The following is an 18,480-nucleotide window of genomic DNA, read 5'->3' as shown; positions in this document are numbered from 1 at the left end:
CACCCTTTGATTTATGTTGTTAGATTGAAGTCGTTGTCCTAATCCTGGCTTGAGTTATTGCAATTGAATCATAGCACATAAAATGTGCAATAAAAAGTTGAGCTTTTAGGTGACACAATTTACTGCCGAAGATCATGTAGGGCAATGTTGTAAAAAAATTTAAAAATATAATTTGTTTTGTATTGAAATTGTGTCTAACCAAGACCATTCCACTATTCAAGAACTTGATTGACCATTTGATTTGTTGTACAAATACAAACTAGCCTATTTAAACACTTTGTTGATGAAATTCAAGATTGTCTATTTTTGAATTTAGAGGATAGCTAACTAGTAAAAGCCACAAAAGTATTTTGTTCATATTTCCATCTTAGATGATTTATAAAATTGACCATCTATGGCATCCACTATATATTCATTCTTTTCTTATTTTCCTACATTTCATTATTATTTTTAAATAACTTTTCTCTCAGGATGTCTAATGTGAGAACCTTACCCAATACAAAGAATAGTGTATTGACCAAGACTATTAAGATGCACTATTTTATTTTATTTTATTTTCACAACTCTATGATAGACTTGGCTAAATTATAGGTTTATTATGTGTATAAATTTATATACATAAGATATTTTATAATTTTCTTGATTTATAGTATTATAAAATCAATTTTTATAACCTTGTTAGAGTCAATAAATACTCAAACTTTCCAAAACTCAGATAAATAAATAAAAATAAAATTCAACTCCTGCCAGATAAAAGGACATTTAGATTACTTGTTACCCAATAAATCATAGTACTAGTAGTATTAATGTAGACTCGTGGTTAGCAACAACTATTTTTTTTATCTCTGCCCTGTCAACATCTCTCAACTCTAATCATCAAAGTAATGACAGCGATAACACTGATTCTGGATAATAAAATCAAAACAACCAAAAATTTAAAAAAATAAAAAAACTTTTCGTCAGACAAAATTATAGACTTCCACTCAAAACCGGTTCACAAACTTTCCTATCTATGAAGCTAGAAATCCAAAGGCATTCATTGAATGGACATAATAGAGCCAAGGAGCGGCTTGACGATGAAATTCTAACGTTGTTATCAGCACTAGGCGATGTTTATGTTTCAAAAACATAATACAAATGTAACTGCACAAACCAAACTTTCTTGGGTCTCAGAAGCATGCCTGCTCCTCCTTTTCTTCGAAATCATGTGCTTACTTTTTCCCTATGAAACCTTTATCGTAACATGTCCATTCAAAGAGGTGCGTCGGTGTAACCGCTCCAGCAGTAGTAAGGTATATGACACAACACTTCACAGTTATCCATCATATAGTTTGGCCACGAATGACCTTCTAACATAATTAATAGTAGAACACTAGCACCTCTCCTTTAAGCGACAATTTTGGGCTTGATTCAAGAAAAGTGACTTGTTAGTTGTTAGTAGCCTCTCATACTCAACGGGAAGCTTCTCTAGTCACTGTCTTTCGCGCTCTAGCATGTGTTTGGCCATCTTCGTGCAATATTTTACACCTGTAATTGAAAGAAACAATTCAGTAGCGTTTATTTTCCGAATCAAAGGCTTCATCACACATGCAGAAAAGCAATTACTATAACAGAGATAAAAAGGAGGATATTGGTTTCTAAAGTAAAGATTGGTGGAAGAGTGGTTAAAATGATAAGGAGACCACAGACATCACCACAAGGAGTAGTGAAAAGCTTCTAAGAAAATAATTAGTGACACTGACAGAAACAAAAATCAGGGCATGTTTCATAATTTGATGGAACATTAAGCTACGTTTCCATAAAGCCAACATCCATTGTACTGTAGAAACTTCTCCTGCGATGCGACAGTCAATAATGGAGAATATAAGAAAAGATATTATTGAGCACTAGGGAAGCTTATTGTAATAGACAAGATTGGAAATGGGCCGTAAATGTATCTTTCAATTGATTAGATGGAAGTATTTTCAATTCTCTTCTCATTTCCTTGGTACAGGGACATAAGAGTCAGGACAAGAAAGGTATGAACACATAAAATTCATTCCATCCTAATAACACTATAGGATTCCCAATAGCACAATATGAAAGATGACTACAATATGGAGTGCATATTTTGTTCTTTTTATTTATATGCTGATACATAAAAAAGAACGAGATGAGGAGTGGTTTATGAAGGAGTGGAGTACCAACAATGACCAAGCAAACATTCTCTAAAATTACAGAGTGCCCAATGGAAAATAAAAACTTTAATACAGTTTTAAACTAATTCTAAACAAGGAGACATGGAATTTATTTACAGAAAAGGTTACAAAGATCAATATGTGTGCTATGTTTGACATTTTTTTATTAGCTTAGCTAAATCACAAAAGTTGACTGCTTTTAGCATCTCCCATTTTCCAAGGTGGCCTTAGCGATAAAAAGCAGAAATGAAAGAAAACATATAGATTATTATTGTGTTAACATACCATATGAAAAATAACTCACTTCCCATCCATAACAACTGCATCAGGTTGTCAATCATCCTCCTCAATCCTGAATTGAAGCAATATATGAATGTAATTTCTTTGACATAAAAGGAAGACCTAAGATATTTAGATTCTTCAAGAAGGTAAATATTACTTTGGTTTGTCAGTTAAGGCCACCAGAGATTTTAGCACTCCAGGACCGATCTTGTCAGAAAGGGCACCTTTTTCTGAAAGAATTAGAGATTGTTCTTTCACGAAGCTCTGGAGCTTTTTGGAATCAAAATCAAGGCGTGCTTGATCTACAATAAGCATATATAGGAACCCCATCAGTAAAAAGAGACTGCATTATTATTTGACACAAGAGGAGAAGAACCTTTAAAGTGCATCCAACCCCATCAAATTAGGACAGAGTAATATTGATATTCAGAATAGAATATCCATCCCATTACCTTTTGGCCTTCTTGACATTAGGGGATATGCTGATATGGCTAGTTATAATATCCACAACCATATGCATCCAGTAATCTATTGCTCATACAGAAGAGATTAATGATTCCTATTGATTACTTACCCTATACTATATGAAATGATACATGCCTGTAGTAATGACACCATTAAATCATATTACAACTTATATACCAATATGAAACAATTGCAATAAACCATCAGTCCTATATCACGAACTAACGTAGATATATCCTAAATACCAACTTAAACCACCCATCATCAAAAAGAAAACTTTAATTTCCAGGGCAGGTATTCATGTAGAATCCTCCAACCAGCAATTTGATGGATAAGTAATGCAGATAACTTTTTATTCTTTCCAAAGAAAGAAACAGCTACCTTCTTCCAAAATGGTATGAGCAGCATGAAACGGTATAGTTGCAAAGGTGTCAGTTCCAGGGAACATAAGCAATGTGCTCTCCCTAGCATTATGATGACCACATGTTGCACAAACCTCATTCACCAATGGCCTTGGTTCAATATCCTTCATTAGAGCTTCGAAAGGTGAAGGAACACTGGTTTTTGTAGTTTTAGCTCTCTTCCTTAGTGCTGTTAAAGCCTCCCTGTTCCCATTCCTCATTCTATCAATATCGACCAACTGCAATCACAAACACTAGAACGTCAAATCTGAAAAATAATGATTTCAGATTGCACAACAGCATCAATTCAATTTACCTCATGGCGTCCCAATAAGAGTTTTTCAGCTTCAATCTCAACCTCAATGAATTGATTCAGGGATTTAGTGTCGTCCATTATGTCCCAGTTCAAGTAATTGCTTGAGGGCTAATTTCCTAGATATGATGAAATTTGAAAAGGTTAATCAGAAAATCAAATTTGCATTGCACATCAAAAATACACAATTATTGATTCGCCAGTATCACAAATTGAAGGAAGATCATTGGCAAATCAACATGACATGCAAAAACATAAGATACTGATCGGGCCAGGCCAAGTGGTCAATCCTTGAAGGTTTAAATTCGAAATATGAAAAACAAAAGCAGTTTAATTTTTTATTCAAAATTATCCAAACCGAGCTGTGTATTTCCATGCCCAATAAGCAAACTTAAGCGATGTAAACTGTTTCCGATTACAAAGTCATCAACGAAATCCAAAAGTTGAACAATCTAGCCTCTTCAGGTAACTATACGATCGAACCAATAAATTCATGAATAATTAAGTGAATTCAAATTGAAAATTTTCTCAATGAAATATGTTGAACAGGCAGTTAAAGTTTAGGAAGGCTGAAATTGTTCATTTCTGGATGGAATAAACCGCACCTGTAATTGATTTGAACGGCTGCTTTGGCCTTTTTATGCGGCGGAAGACGAGCTGCCTGAGGGTTGGTATCGGCGGCGGTGACTTCTCTAGAGGCAAGTGCTTATTTACAATTTCTTCCTGCTTTTCTATTTGGGCTTTATTATTTCGGCTTATAGGCCCACGTATTTTGTCTTGGCCCGAGCCCACAGCCGAATTATCAGTATTTTGTTTTATGTGATGGAAAATAAAGAAAGAAATTAACACGATTTCTTCGCTTAAATCGTTTGTACTTTTATTTAAATTTTCATTTGAAAACGTGCATTAAAAGACTGGTTCTGAGATGTGTAACCCATTAAAAATCACTTTACTGGTTTCTAAGTATATCAACGTGTAATCGATAAAAATCATTTTACGTTGTAATTTATAACTACTTTTTTATCATGGTTATAAAATGTGAAATAATGTTTTTATTCATATAATTTGGTCAATGTAAATTACGGGTATAATTCAAATTATATAAGTATTCAATTGATGATGTGTTATAAAATTTGATTTTGTATTGAAGATTCTAGAAAATTAAGTAGAAAAATTATTCAAGTTTATCCATTTAGTTGTCGAAGAAATCATCTTTCTTTGTCATCGACACTATCCATTTATTGAGTTCTTCATTTTAATTTTTTAGATGCAATCGAATTATGCCATTAATCGAGCTGTAATTATAGCGCCGCGCTAGCTGCAAACAAAAAATAGATCCAAAATTAATTAAAACTATTTTTATTAAGTTTTAAATCTAGAAAATAGCCTTCGTTCATTTTTATTCCGTAGATCACACATTAAATATTGTCATAATTTGCAATGCGGTATATATTTATTTTCTTGTTTCTTAATATAGGTTCCATTTCAAAATTGAGACTATAACATGTTTAGCATCTTATCTATATTTACCACCTTTTTGTAATTTAATGTACTTAATTTAATTGCAATTATAAACTATCTATTCTCTTAAAACACCTAATTCGACTGTTGGGAATACTTGTTCAAAATGCAGAGAATAGCTACACAACACATTTGTTTTATTTAGAGTATTTTTAAAAAAAATGGAGGAAGTATTTTATGGTATTCATGAATTCTACTAATATTTTACAATTTGTTACACTATAATTAAATGCTTGATCAAGTAATGTCATCTACTTCTAACGTGTATAGATTCAAGGCCTATAAAATATGAAGAACGTTTTTGGTGTAATTAGTTTAATTTGATTAAAAAACTAATAAAGGCAATATGGTTTTTTAAATGCATTTTAGTACAAATATTTGATCAAGTAATGTCATCTTTATAGATTCAGGCCCATAAATTATTAGGAACGTTTTTGGTGTAATTAGTTTAATTCGATTAAAAAACTTCTCCTAATAAAGACAACATGTTTTTTTTAATGCATTTTAGTACAAATATTTCATCTATTTCTAATGTTTATAGAGTCAGGCCTACAAAATATTAGGAACGTTTTAGGTGTAACTAGTTTAATTCCATTAAAAAACTAATAAAGTCAATATAGTTTATTGTAAATGCATTTAAAGAAGTACTACCATATCCGAGAAATTGTAAAATTTGATTTGTCTTGCAATTTTAAAATTCAGTTAGAAAAAATCACGATTTTATAAATAAATCAGCATATAATTAATTTCACGCGTGACATTATTAAATAGGAATATGATTTTTATAAAATTACAGAATAAACTAAACTTGAACAAGTTAGGCTTTAGGCCTTTATAAAAATGGTGGCATTATGAATAAGTAGGAAATGCGAGGAGTGAAATTGAAATTGAAATTGAAATTGAAATTGGAAGAGGAAGTGAGGAAGGAAACTCGAAATCGAAGGCAGTGAAATTCGACTGGAAATCATGCGATTCTGTACATATGCATTGATTCGGCGGTGGATGTTACCAGGCGAGAAGCTCAGTTATGGCTCCAGACGCTTTGCTTCTCTCTCCACCAATCCTCTCATTCATGATTCTGATAATTTAGTCAGTGCTTTCTTCTCTCTCTCTGGCCATGCGTGTGTGTGTTTTGTAAAAAACAAACCGGTTTGATTGGTGGATTGATGATCAGGTACTTGTTGAGAGCAAAGCGAGTTCTAGAACAGCAATTCTCAACAGACCCGCAGCTCTCAATGCTCTAAACATGCCTATAGTGAGTCTGATTTCACTCTTACTTTTCGATTAATTTAATCTTATCATTTATTTAGTAATACTCCACTAGTATTTGTTAATCACTAAATTCTGGCAGTCTAAATTCATTTTCATATATATTAGTACTATAACTCAACACAATTTCCTCCTGAAATTGGATATAGTAGGATGTTTGATTAGATATTGCTTTATTCTATCGAGAAATAGCTCACCTGAAATGATGTTTTAGATATAGTAGTACTTGGAATGCTTCCATCTCAAGTAGGATCAAGTAAACTTAGTTTTCTGATTTACTCCTACTAGTTATTTTTTTTGTTAATTCTGGCCCCAAAAGTATGTAGCTTTGATATGTTATAGTTATACAATGCAGGTTGGCAGGCTTCAGGAGTTGTATAAAAATTGGGAAGAAGACCCTGCGGTGTGTTTTGTTGCTGTAAAGGTATTCTTCAAAAGAAATACCTGAGAAATAGAAAAACATTAGGAACCAAATTGTATCTGTTGCCCAGTCATATATTTCTACAAATACAATAGTTGTGGTTTTATGTTTCTTTCCATACAAGGGCTCATATATGGTTTGAATTTTAAAGGGTGGAGGGAGGGCTTTTTCTGCCGGTGGAGATATTGTTGCTCTTTATAATCTTTTAGAAAAAGGTACTGCATTTGTATTTCTTTTGCCTTCGTTCCCTCCTCTCCTTCGCTATCTAATGATTTTTCTGTAGACACACCACCAGCCAAAAAAAGACTTCGATGTGTATATGCATGCATAAATATGATTATGGGCTTCTGTAGGATTAGTAGATCAAAGCATATAGTTGTGTTAATGTAGGAACTTATGCTGTTCTGCTGACAGAGAGAAAAATTTAAGGGACCGGAACTATATAATCTGGAGAGCGTTGTGCCTTCACTGTTGAAATTAATTAGCAGCATTATTATGTGGTTTAAGGAATTTATCCAGTATATATCTCTTATGTAAATAGAGTAGTCTCTTATATAACGTATTAGTAAGATTTTGAAGAGTTCCACAACTTTTATTTGAATTGAATGATTTATAGTTTTTAATGTAGTAGACGATTCATAAGATTGAAAATATTCAATTTAAAATGCTCATGAGCTAAGTTGACTTAGCATCCAGTGATAAATGCAGAAGTATACTATGCCATTTACTCATAAAACGTGGTTCTTACTCTATGTATACTCATTTTATCTATCTCTTATGTGACTATGATCAATAATAAAATAAGCAACAATCATAATAGCTGTCATGTCAAATTTTTTGTTGATACAAGGATTGCACCATTCATATCGTTCGTTTCTCAATCGAAGCTATAATGAAGAATGAGTGGCTAACTACGCACAAGGTGTTGCTAGTATATGTTCCTTATGCGTGCATCCTGGGAGTACATGATTTTTTTTTCTTTTTCTGATAAGTTTCAATTTTATGTATATGCTCTGCATTGCAGAACATACACACCTAAATATCTTCATGATGTCCATGATTAACTTTTGGCTGATGCCATACCTTTTTTTAAATTACTATTTCACAGTAGCATGACCTTGATCAATTACTTCTACCTAAAAGACTAGCAACACTGCATATCTTCACTGCCATATTGTTTTTTCTTAATCCTTTCTCTTTTTTGAAAATAATTGTATGTTCTGTTTGTTTTTTCATGCAGGAAACTTAGAAGAATGCAAACAATTCTTTTGGTCTATATATAGGTTTATATACTTTCTTGGTACCTATATGAAGCCACATGTGAGTCTCGAGCGACAAGCTTCTATTTCTTTTAACCGGTCATTTTATTTCAACATAGTTGCTGCCAAATCATTCTGGATCCTTTTATTAACGATGGTCATTTAGTTTGTTTAGAGTTATGCACTTGTTCTCAAATGGATTTGATTTCTTATCTTGTAGTAGTATTGAAAACTCTATCCCTTGATGCAGCATGCTCTTAGATTTCCTGTACTTCCTTCCTTTAGGTACCATTTGAAAGAATTTGCAGCATGGTTTGGTGTCCTTCTTTCTTCTTTTGGATTGGTTACAAATTTTAGACTGGACAATAGCTTCTCAGATGATGCAATTATTATGACTTAATATAAATTTCTTCAAATAACTTGAAAGACTTTGTACTTCTTTCAGGTGGCTCTCTTGAATGGGATCACAATGGGTGGAGGCGCCGGAGTTTCCATCCCTGGCACATTTCGGCTTGCAACTGATAAAACTGTATGATATAGATATGCATATTGAATTGTGTCTTTAATTTATTTTATCATTCTTTCAATAAATTTTGCAGATCTGTTATAGGTCCTCTCGTTTGATTGTGTTTATTCAGTTATTAAGTTGAAGTATATTGCATATTTGGTGTCCTACTAATGTTTTTTGAAGAAGACAAGATATGCTATAAAATCAACATGTAAAGCACCTTCTTGGAATAAATAAAATGAAATAAACATGCAAATCATGATTTTGAAGAAGACAAGCGAGAAACGGTAGCATTTTTGTTACTGCTTGCACCAATGTCTTTATAATGTCCATGTTGTACTGGGGAAATGCATCTTCTAATTAATTTTTTTTTGGATGCTAAAATTTCTGATTATTAATGCTAGTAACTTTTCTTTATCCTTTTGTGATCATGAAACTTGAGCTAGACTTATTCGGATTCCTCCAGATATTTGCCACACCGGAGACATTAATTGGCTTCCATCCAGACGCAGGGGCTTCCTTTTACCTCTCTCATCTTCCTGGCTACATGGGTAATTATGTTTTAATTATTCACATATCCCACTTCATATGGATGGTTTAACCTGTGATCCTGTATAGATTCTTATATATTAATAGTCTTACTAAAGCACCTTAAAGTTAGCTCGATTATAACCCATACTTGCACTATTACCAGTCAAACCTAACGTATTTGTTGTATGGCTCTTTAATAACTGTATGCTTCCAATGAACTTTTTATCTACAGTGCATGCATATAACCAAATCACAACAATTTTTTGACTTTTGTGCTTGAAGTGGTATATGTACTTGCAATAGACTTGTTTCTGCTGCAATACATAATGAGCAATCATTTAAATATAGGTTCACTTTTCTTCTCAAGTTAGTTTTTTACAGTTCATTGTTTATAATTTTCTTTATCCTATCCTTTATTCATCAAGAATTGTCATTTGTGTAACCCATCCTTTATTATTTGTTCTCAGATATCGGCATACTTTGATCCTCTGGGTTCATCTGTTCTTCTTGTAATGCGATTTTGTCTAGACTCTAGATACAACTTAATCATGGAAATTGTTATGCTTATCCCTGGAACCATCAGCTTTCGCCCTCTATAACTGGTGTAGCAGCTAATTAAGCCTCAATGTCTATTATCTGTTCCAGGTGAGTACCTTGCATTGACAGGGGAGAAGCTGAAAGGAGCAGAAATGCTGTCATGCGGGCTTGCTACTCACTTTTCACCAATTGAGGTCCTTCATACTAACAATTAATTTACTTAGAATACATGTTTGGTTTTCTTACCTGATGCACTTCTTCATTTTGCAATTTCATCATATAATTTCTCATCCATAATCTCTGCAGAAACTTCCTTTGGTTGAAAATTATCTAGGAAAGTTGGTCACTGATGATCCCTCTGTCATTGAAAGTTCTTTAGCAAAACACGGAGTTACAGTCCATCCAGATCAGAATAGTGTAGTTCACAGGTAACTTTTCATGTCTTGTCGATAAATTTTATAAACCAATGCAGAATGAGTTTCAAAATCTTTGAATATCCTTGCTGTTGTATGCGAGTATCCTTGTTTGGTATAATTCTGCTCCAATTTAGAATCCTTCCATTTTTAATTTCTCACCGGTGGTAACTAATATTATCCGGTTGGTCAGGATTGATTTACTAGACAAATGTTTCAGCCACGACACAGTTGAGGAAATTATTGAAAGTTTGGTAAGATTTGTAGTAATCACTTTGCATTTCTATGAACCCCGGAGAGACCTGTATAACAAAAGATTTTAGCGATGTAGTCTCTCATGGGATCAATGAAGTCAATACCAAAGCTTCATTTTCTCCCTGATACAGTCTCTTATGGGGAAAGAGGAAATCTTTAGAAGCATTTGAAAGGTCTTTTCCAGTTTGATCATTTTAGAATGCACTCTATGATAGTCTGAGCTATAAAGTTCCCTAGGAAATGGAGGCTGCTAAGACAAATGACACATGGTGTGTCTCAACTTTGAAGAAGCTGAAAGAAGCTGCGCCATTGAGCTTGAAGGTTTCATTAAAATCAGTAAGCCCATTTCTGATCTACAACTTGGTTGTTTCAGAGATATATTTACACTTCCCCGCTAATTTGCCTTGATTCCTGTTCCAGATACGAGAAGGTAGATTTCAGACTTTCGATCAGTGCCTTACTCGTGAGTACAGAATGTCCCTACAAGGAATATCCGGTCAGATAAGTGGTGATTTTCGCGAGGTATGATGCATGACACTCTTACGAATTCCAGTGACCAAATCTACTTGTTTCACCATGAGATATTGAGATCGCCATTGATTTTCCTTTTAGGGTGTTCGGGCAAAGGTGATTGAAAAAGATTTCAGCCCCAAGGTAACTGAATTCTACTGAGAAATCCCATTGTCCGATATCCCCCTTCGTCTGCATTCTATTAATCATTAATATTTGCAATATGAACAAATGCAGTGGGATCCTCCAAGCTTGGAACATGTATCTCAAGACATGGTTGATCAATACTTCACTCCTCTCTCTGCATTTGAGCCTGAACTGGACCTTCCCATAATGCAGCGTGAAGCATTTATTTAGTGAAGGAATTGTTGTCTGCTACCGGCAATCCTTGTACACCATAAAATAGTCCATATATCATCAGAAAAATAGCGACATGGATAATAGTGGCATTTAAATATGCTGATTGTATTCTCACTTCTCTTGCAAACAGCAAATGTGTTAATTAATATTATTGTTTTGAGGCTTATAATACAACACTAGTCATTATTTGTGAGCGAACATTTCTATATCACACTCAAATTCCTGAATAAATGAACGAACACTAATTTTGTCCTCAGTAAAGGTTTAGTATCATCCTAACTACACGAAAAATGGCACAAATCACTTGCATCGTGTCCTCGGATAACTGTCGAATGCTGCTTCGAGGCCTATTCACCGGATTTTGTGGCCTTGTGAGTATTAACCAGTTGCGCTTGAACATCCTGAGAAACTTGTGAATGTTCCAAGTATTCCATGGTGAATTCACCTTTTCCCTGCAAGATAACCAAACTAATTGTGTCATAACAAAATCAAAACACTAGTTTGAAATTCTTGGAGAAAACAATCGACTGCTTCACCTGAGTCATTGAACGAAGGGATGTCGAATAACCAAACATATTGTTGAGAGGTACCTGAAGTCAAAATAATACACAATTTAAAACCAAACTCTCAAGCAATGCATAAGTGTCTAGCTTGGATATCCCGTCTAACAAGAGGAATATATGTTCAGACAGATGAGTAGACGAAACGAACAGCAAAGAACTAGTAGCATGTGGTACGTACATGTGCAGTTAGTACACAATCATCTCCTTCCTGGTCGTTCCCTACAATCAAGCCTTTTCTCCTGTGTATCATAAATAGTTTTTTCTAAGCTGAAGTTTTGCTTTCCTAGAATAGCCTTTCAACTTAACCAAAACCAATAAGTGTAAAGAACACTAACTTGTTGATATCACCGGTGACAGTGCCCTGGAACTCTGACGGGAATTTTAACTCTACTAACATCACAGGCTCCATTATAACAGGTTTTGCAGTTGTATAGCACTATATCATAAAATAAAAAAGAAAACAGAGATCATCAATTGAACACGAGAATCATCGGAAACAGGAAAGGCCTGGGACCCTGATAAAAGAGGCTTTGGCGACGAACAAACATGAGAAGAAACAAATAAATTGCTGCTTCGGCTTCGTAGAGATAAACCTGTCTGAAGGCGTATATCGATGCCATCTTAAATGCAAGTTCACTTGAATCCACGGTATGGGCAGCCCCATCAGTCAAAACTATGCGGATATTTTCAACAGGATGGCCGATAAGGGAACCTCTGCACATGCAAGCATAATCAGATATTAAGGATTCAGAGAATAAGATAAGTTTATGTTCATGGATAGACTGTAGTGTAGGTGGTGTCAACAGTCAATCCAAAACAACTAATCAGCAAAGCTATCAGACCCATGTTTATTTAACAGTCTTCTACTTCTGACATATGTTCATTTGCTAGCCTATTGTGCCCTGCAGCTATCTCCATACATAATAATGATGGCAACTCACAACTTTGGAAAATTGAGTAATGTAGAGAGAGAAATTCGATACATACGAGTTCACAGCTTCCTTGAAACCTTTTTCAATTGCTGGGACAAAATTTGGAGGTATTGCTTGTCCAACAAGATTGTTCTCAAACTCAAACTTAGTTCCCGAGCCTGGTGGTAGTGGTTCCATATAACTGTCAATGAAAAGAAAAAGATGTGAGGTGGAGAATAAGAAACAAAACAAGGTAACACCAGTTCCTAGTCCATACAACTTTGTAAAAAAAATTGTAACTGGCGGAGACTGGGACCTTGTAATATTGCAAAATACAGTGCCGAGGACATAAATAAATCTCAGTAACAGAGGGCCAGGTTGGGACTTACCCAATAACTCTTCCATATTGACCTTGTCCTCCACTCTGCTTCTTATGCAAATAATCAAACTCAGCACGCTGAGTAATTGTCTCTCTGAAATTGACACGAGGCTTCCCGACAGTCGCTTCAACCTTGACATTGCCAGGGTCAGATACATTCGGTAATGCACTAAACTTTACACAACCAACCAAAAAAACAATACCTTATACTCCCTCCGCATGCGCTCAACATAGATGTCCAAATGGAGTTCACCCATTCCAGAGATAATTGTCTGCTCAGAAAACCATAGTAATCAAAACACAGAATCTATTTCTTTCATATACAATAAAACATCAACAATACGAAGGGGAAAAAATAGGGTCGGCTAATGAAAGAAAGCTGTACCTGACCACTCTCAGCATCTAAACCAACACGAAAAGTTGGATCCTCTCTCTGGAAACGATTCAAAGCTTTTGAAAACTGCACATCAAAGATGCTTTAGTCAACAATGAGAAGTGATAAACTCTAGGCACACAATCATCTAAATAAAGCTGAAAACAAGATAAAATCTGTGTATTAACTCACATTCCCTCCCGAATCTTTAGAAACTGCTGATATTGCTAAAGACATAACTGGCTCAGGCACACTCATAGAGGTCATGGTATATCTGACTGAACCATCAGTAAATGTATCCCCTACCAAGAGCACATTCCAGAAGTTAATTAGCAATAGATTTAGGGTAAAGTGGTATACTATACGAATTATTTACTAGACCATTTAAACCAAAAACAAAGAGGAAAAGGGTCTCTTTGGATAAGTAATCAAGTATTAGTACCTGAAGCACAATCTACACCAAATACAGCAACAATTTGTCCTGCATGAGCTTGTTGAATATCCTGTAAATGAAAAGGTAATGAATAAGAGAATTAGAAAAAACTTCAAGAGGAGAAATCAATATCATTAATATCTTTTGAAAGTACAACATGTAAGCAGTAGTAATATGCCATCACATAGGAATAAAATTATGAAAGGATTATCAAGTATATTTTTAAAACATAGAGTGCAAAGGCACCACCATCCCTAACATTTACAAAACATATTCTCCTAGTCCAAAGATACAGTTCCAGTATCTAGCAAAATCTGAAACGCAATGACTGTCAATCAACTGAACTCTTATTGGAAGTACTTATTTTGTAGATGAGAGACAAGTTCATTGTTCCAAGAAATGCAGAAATCTCATTCACCGCAAAGAAACACCCAAGCTGCACTATAGAATCACTAACTAACCTCCATTTCATTTGAATGCATCCGCACCAAGCGAGGAACCTATTGCAATGTCCAATGCAGGATCAGATTATAGCATCCAAAAATAAATATTTACTTCATAATCATAGAGATACAGGTTAATGGTTAGGTTGGTAACCCCCCAACCATCCTATTTTTTGGGGGAGGGAGGGAGGGGGGGGATTTCACAAAGCATACCATTTTAAATAAGCCTACCTTGACTTTCTTCCCTGTGTTTACATTAACTATAAAATCACCCTTCTTTATGACACCTTCATAGATTCTGCATCAAGAAAAAAATCCGGAGGCATATTAGTAATTGGGTTGACAGAAGAATGTTCCTCTAAAATGAAGAACCCAAAAACATATGGAATTGGAAAGTAATACCTTAAATACGTCAACTGGCCAAATCGCCCTTCTTCCAACTTGAAAGCTAAGGCAACAAGAGGACCAGAAGGGCTTCCTGTTAAGGTAACCTACAACAATGGAAAGTGGAGGCTCAGTTGTTGAATTCATAGCCTGTAGTTTACAATATAAAGATTGAACAAGAAATAAGACACACCTTTTCTTCATTCTTAGATTGATCGAGAGCCTGGTTAGTAACTTCAATTGGACAAGGCAAATAGCTAAGTACACCATCAAGAAGTGGTTGAACACCCTGAAATGTGATGTTACAAAAGAATAATGGAATTGCATATTAAGAAAAAAGATGGGTAAATAAAGGTCTGCATAGAGAGTTAACAAATTTTCCATCAAGGAATAGCCCTTCTCAGTCATGTAAAAGGAGGTTATTGCATACAAGATAAAATAAGGCTGAGAATAGTTTCAAATAAGGCTGAGAATAGTTTCAAATCAGGCTAAGTACAAGAAACGCTACTATATACTTAGTTTGTTATACTAGAGCAACTCTTTTTTGCCTAGGCCCTAGCCTTAAACTAGCTCTAATGGAGTTGAGTACACAAACTATACTTCCGTTTACAAGAGTAAACTTCACTTCACAAATTTTCTTGCCTGATTAGAAGTATCCACTTTCGGGTTGAATGAAGGAAGCAGTTACCTTTTGATAGCGTCTAGGTAGTAAGCATACGTGACCTACTTCTTAATTTGTCACTAATCAGTAACCATTTTTTGACTTAACAGTACATATTAGTCAAATACTATGATGCATTGGACGAATATGGCAGTAACTGCAATTTATATATAATCATATTTTTTGCATCAAATTAGGATAATTATATAGATATAGTTCACATTATTTCTCCTTGAATCCACCTTACAGGCCAAGAGGATCGTCGTAGCATTTTCAGAGCACAGGTGAAGAGGTTAAAGCTAATCTTCTACTTGTAATGACATCTTGTTCAGAGGGAATATGCACACGCAACACAGCAACCGAAAACACTACTCATCCCCTAGAGTAACAGAAGAAAAGCTTGACAGCAAGGACACGGACACTTGTAATTCAATAATGCTCATAATTAATGGACTCACCTTGTTCTTGAAAGCACTACCCATGAACACTGGCACAAATTTTCGTGCTATCGTAGCTCTTCGGATTGCTCCCTACGTAAAAAAAACATTTATTAAAACATAGTAACACTTTGTCTCCAGCTTGCTCAAGTTTTAATACATTAAAATTTCGAATACAGAAGCACAATAACTCAAACACCAGAAAATGGTTTTAGAGATCAGAAATGTTCCCAGAACTGAAAAAATGAAGTAAAATTAAGATCTTTTACAAATTTGAAGAAATAAACCTCAAGTTCAGCAGCTGATACAGGTTCATCACTAAGAAATGCCTCAGCAAGCTGGTCATCAACCTCCGAGACTAATTCAACCAATTCATGTCGTTTTTCTAGAGCAAGCTCATTGAGATTAGCAGGAATATCTTCAGTCACAATTTTCTCACTGCAAGAGAATAAAAAATTATTCAATAATGTCGACGGAAGCACACTATATGCATCAACCACTAGCTAGCAAACATACCCACTGGAACCATGAAAGTAGTTAGCTTTCATATTGACCAAGTCAATTAGACCCTTGAAGTCATCCTCCAGACCAATTGGCATCTGCACAGCAGCGCTGTGGTGTCGAAGTTTGGCCCGTGCCTATATATAGAAAGAACGAACGAATCAGCTCATGACTGACATAATGTTTTCTATCACAAAATTCTCTTCTGGTTATTTACTTGGTGCTTCTCAATAAGCAAAGTTAATCAACCAAAGTTTAAGATGGTCTTGAATTCCCAGATATGAGATTTAGAAATTGCCAAACCTGATTAAGCACTTTCCATGGATCAGCCCCCATCCGGTCAAGCTTGTTGATAAAAGCAACTCTAGGAACCTCATATCTTCTCATTTGCCTATCAACTGTAATCGACTGACTCTGGACACCACCAACGCTACACAAGACGAGAACAGCGCCATCGAGTACACGTAAAGCTCTCTCAACTTCAATAGTGAAATCAACGTGACCTGGTGTGTCAATTATGTTAACCTGAAAAGCAAACAAATTGGTCATCAAAATTTCTCGAGATCCAATCATAAGGGAATGTAATCCACATTTAAATCATTCAGAAGAAACCTGATAATCCTTCCAGGTACAATAGGTAGCAGCGGATTGAATAGTAATCCCTTTCTCTCTCTCCAAATCCATGGAATCCATTTTCGCCCCAACTCCATCCTTCCCCCGCACCTCGTGAATCTCGTGGATCCGACCCGTATAATACAGCACTCGCTCGGTGAGCGTAGTTTTACCTGAATCGATGTGAGCAGAAATACCGATGTTGCGGAGCTTCTGCAGAGACTCTTTCCACCATACTTCCTTCTCCTCCCTCAAGCGTGCGGCGGCGGCGCTGCCGGCGGAGAAGTAGCGCAGATGGAGATTCCCAGCCAAGGCAGCTCTAGAGGTATGCGGCGACGCGCCGATGGAAGGCGCGTAGAGGGAGTATAGTAGGCGCGTCGTAGAGAATCGGGCCGACCGAGCTGCCATTTTCGTTTGAGGGTTTAGGGGAAAAACCCTGCGCACTCTCACAACGATGACTAGTTAATCTTTGTCAGGGACCTTTTCGTCATTTCAAACTGTAATATATCTCCAAGGGCGGACGTCCGGTCGGACGTCGCGACGGGCGACCCGGACGTCCGCCACTGTGGCGTTTAGGGTCGGATACGGACGTCCCGTGAGGACGTCGGGTGTCCTCGGACGTCCCTGCGACGGGCGGGCGGACGTCCGCCACTGTGGCAAGGGTCGGACGTCCCGCTCGGACGTCCGAATTTTTTTTATTTTTTTTAAACCCTATATATACGGCTCGTTGAACTTCATTTCATTTGCACCACTTGTTGTTAACAAGTTTCTCTCTTCTTTTACTACAAATTTCATTTCTACTTTTAATGGAGAACGATAGGAACTCCCCGGCCACGAGCGAGTCGCAGACTCCGGCGTTTCCCATCGACCTGGAGGGAAACGTAAGCGGAAATGCGACAACGGTACCGGGAATGGGACAGATGGGGGCCATGGGTGGGATGATGTCCCCTTATATGTACAATTGGATGGGACAGATGGGTGGTATGGGTGGTATGATGCCCAGGGCAGCCGGGATGGGGGGCATGACCCCAAATATGATGATGCCGGGGATGGGGATGGGGGGCATGACCCCAAATATGATGGGGGGCATGACCCCAAATATGATGATGGCGGGGATGATGCCGGGGATGATGCCGGGGATGATGCATGTGGGAGGGGGTGGCAGGGGTCCTGAACCACTAGCGGACGATGTCTATCGACCGGTTGTGGATATGCAGTCTACTGATACCCCTTCCACTTATGTTCCGGATACTCAGTTCACCGGCATAGACACTTTCTCTTTTGAGGAGTTGGGGATATCTCCAGTCAGGCAGACGCCCGATGATATGAGCGGGGGCAGGGGGAAGGGACGTGGCAAGGGCAAGGGGAAAGCCCCAGGGTCTTCCTCACGAACGGTGGCAGAGGAGGAGGATGAGGAGACGGGAAAGAGGACGATCTGGAGCCAGTGGGAAAACGTCGCGCTTGCGAAGGCTTGGATTGCAATTGTCGAGGATCCCTATGTCGGTGCCAACCAGCATATTGACAGACTGTGGCATCGGATCGCTGAAGCCTACCACACACA

The 18,480-nt window shown here is 36.6% G+C and overlaps 3 protein-coding genes across 4 annotated transcripts; 1 reads left to right on the top strand and 2 right to left on the bottom strand.

Annotated features, from left to right (window-relative positions):
* Nucleotides 1-953: 953 nt before the first annotated feature.
* On the bottom strand, nucleotides 954-4,353 carry LOC121784364. Of its 2 annotated transcripts, XM_042182515.1 has the most exons (6): nucleotides 4,244-4,353; nucleotides 3,642-3,757; nucleotides 3,306-3,564; nucleotides 2,617-2,761; nucleotides 2,463-2,529; nucleotides 954-1,527 (listed from the first exon to the last, which is right to left on the bottom strand). In XM_042182515.1, exons 2-5 carry the CDS (start codon nucleotides 3,717-3,719, stop codon nucleotides 2,511-2,513), a joined length of 501 nt encoding a protein of 166 aa, XP_042038449.1. In that variant the 5' UTR covers nucleotides 3,720-3,757; nucleotides 4,244-4,353; the 3' UTR covers nucleotides 954-1,527; nucleotides 2,463-2,510. The 2 variants fall into 2 exon arrangements, with proteins under 2 accessions (XP_042038449.1, XP_042038452.1); XM_042182518.1 differs by lacking the exon at nucleotides 4,244-4,353 and having other exon boundaries at nucleotides 3,306-3,547.
* Nucleotides 4,354-6,002: 1,649 nt separating this feature from the next.
* On the top strand, nucleotides 6,003-11,415 carry LOC121784357 (3-hydroxyisobutyryl-CoA hydrolase-like protein 1, mitochondrial). Its single transcript, XM_042182510.1, has 14 exons — nucleotides 6,003-6,248; nucleotides 6,334-6,414; nucleotides 6,784-6,852; nucleotides 7,001-7,064; nucleotides 8,090-8,169; nucleotides 8,554-8,637; nucleotides 9,083-9,167; nucleotides 9,793-9,878; nucleotides 9,991-10,112; nucleotides 10,291-10,351; nucleotides 10,590-10,688; nucleotides 10,773-10,874; nucleotides 10,965-11,006; nucleotides 11,100-11,415. The coding sequence occupies exons 1-14, from the start codon at nucleotides 6,126-6,128 to the stop codon at nucleotides 11,217-11,219; spliced, it is 1,218 nt and encodes a 405-aa protein (XP_042038444.1). The 5' UTR covers nucleotides 6,003-6,125; the 3' UTR covers nucleotides 11,220-11,415.
* LOC121784349 (elongation factor G-2, mitochondrial-like) lies at nucleotides 11,343-17,371 on the bottom strand. Its single transcript, XM_042182505.1, has 20 exons — nucleotides 16,920-17,371; nucleotides 16,611-16,832; nucleotides 16,323-16,444; nucleotides 16,094-16,244; nucleotides 15,828-15,899; nucleotides 14,902-14,997; nucleotides 14,727-14,815; nucleotides 14,556-14,622; nucleotides 14,343-14,381; nucleotides 13,891-13,951; nucleotides 13,641-13,750; nucleotides 13,461-13,535; nucleotides 13,279-13,347; nucleotides 13,086-13,207; nucleotides 12,773-12,898; nucleotides 12,379-12,499; nucleotides 12,121-12,221; nucleotides 11,964-12,024; nucleotides 11,759-11,812; nucleotides 11,343-11,674 (listed from the first exon to the last, which is right to left on the bottom strand). Exons 1-20 carry the CDS (start codon nucleotides 17,325-17,327, stop codon nucleotides 11,570-11,572), a joined length of 2,271 nt encoding a protein of 756 aa, XP_042038439.1. The 5' UTR covers nucleotides 17,328-17,371; the 3' UTR covers nucleotides 11,343-11,569.
* Nucleotides 17,372-18,480: the final 1,109 nt, after the last annotated feature.

Source organism: Salvia splendens, chromosome 2 (genome assembly GCF_004379255.2).
Source record: "Salvia splendens isolate huo1 chromosome 2, SspV2, whole genome shotgun sequence".
NCBI lineage: Eukaryota > Viridiplantae > Streptophyta > Magnoliopsida > Lamiales > Lamiaceae > Salvia > Salvia splendens.
This window is presented reverse-complemented; position numbering and strand designations above follow the sequence as displayed.

What these genes read in the sequence shown, in the direction of transcription:
- LOC121784349 (XM_042182505.1), bottom strand. Translation starts at nt 17,327, where the DNA reads ATGGCAGCTCGGTCGGCCCGATTCTCTACGACGCGCCTACTATACTCC. An exon ending in CATGGAAAGTGCTTAATCAG is followed by an intron (nt 16,445 to 16,610) that starts GTTTGGCAATTT and finishes TTCTATATATAG; the next exon opens with GCACGGGCCAAACTTCGACA. An exon ending in AATCTAAGAATGAAGAAAAG is followed by an intron (nt 14,816 to 14,901) that starts GTGTGTCTTATT and finishes CCATTGTTGTAG; the next exon opens with GTTACCTTAACAGGAAGCCC.
- LOC121784364 (XM_042182515.1), bottom strand. Translation starts at nt 3,719, where the DNA reads ATGGACGACACTAAATCCCTGAATCAATTCATTGAGGTTGAGATTGAA. An exon ending in TCTTATTGGGACGCCATGAG is followed by an intron (nt 3,565 to 3,641) that starts GTAAATTGAATT and finishes TTGTGATTGCAG; the next exon opens with TTGGTCGATATTGATAGAAT. An exon ending in TCATACCATTTTGGAAGAAG is followed by an intron (nt 2,762 to 3,305) that starts GTAGCTGTTTCT and finishes TGCTTATTGTAG; the next exon opens with ATCAAGCACGCCTTGATTTT.
- LOC121784357 (XM_042182510.1), top strand. Translation starts at nt 6,126, where the DNA reads ATGCGATTCTGTACATATGCATTGATTCGGCGGTGGATGTTACCAGGC. An exon ending in TGTGTTTTGTTGCTGTAAAG is followed by an intron (nt 6,853 to 7,000) that starts GTATTCTTCAAA and finishes TGAATTTTAAAG; the next exon opens with GGTGGAGGGAGGGCTTTTTC. An exon ending in GGCTTGCAACTGATAAAACT is followed by an intron (nt 8,638 to 9,082) that starts GTATGATATAGA and finishes GGATTCCTCCAG; the next exon opens with ATATTTGCCACACCGGAGAC.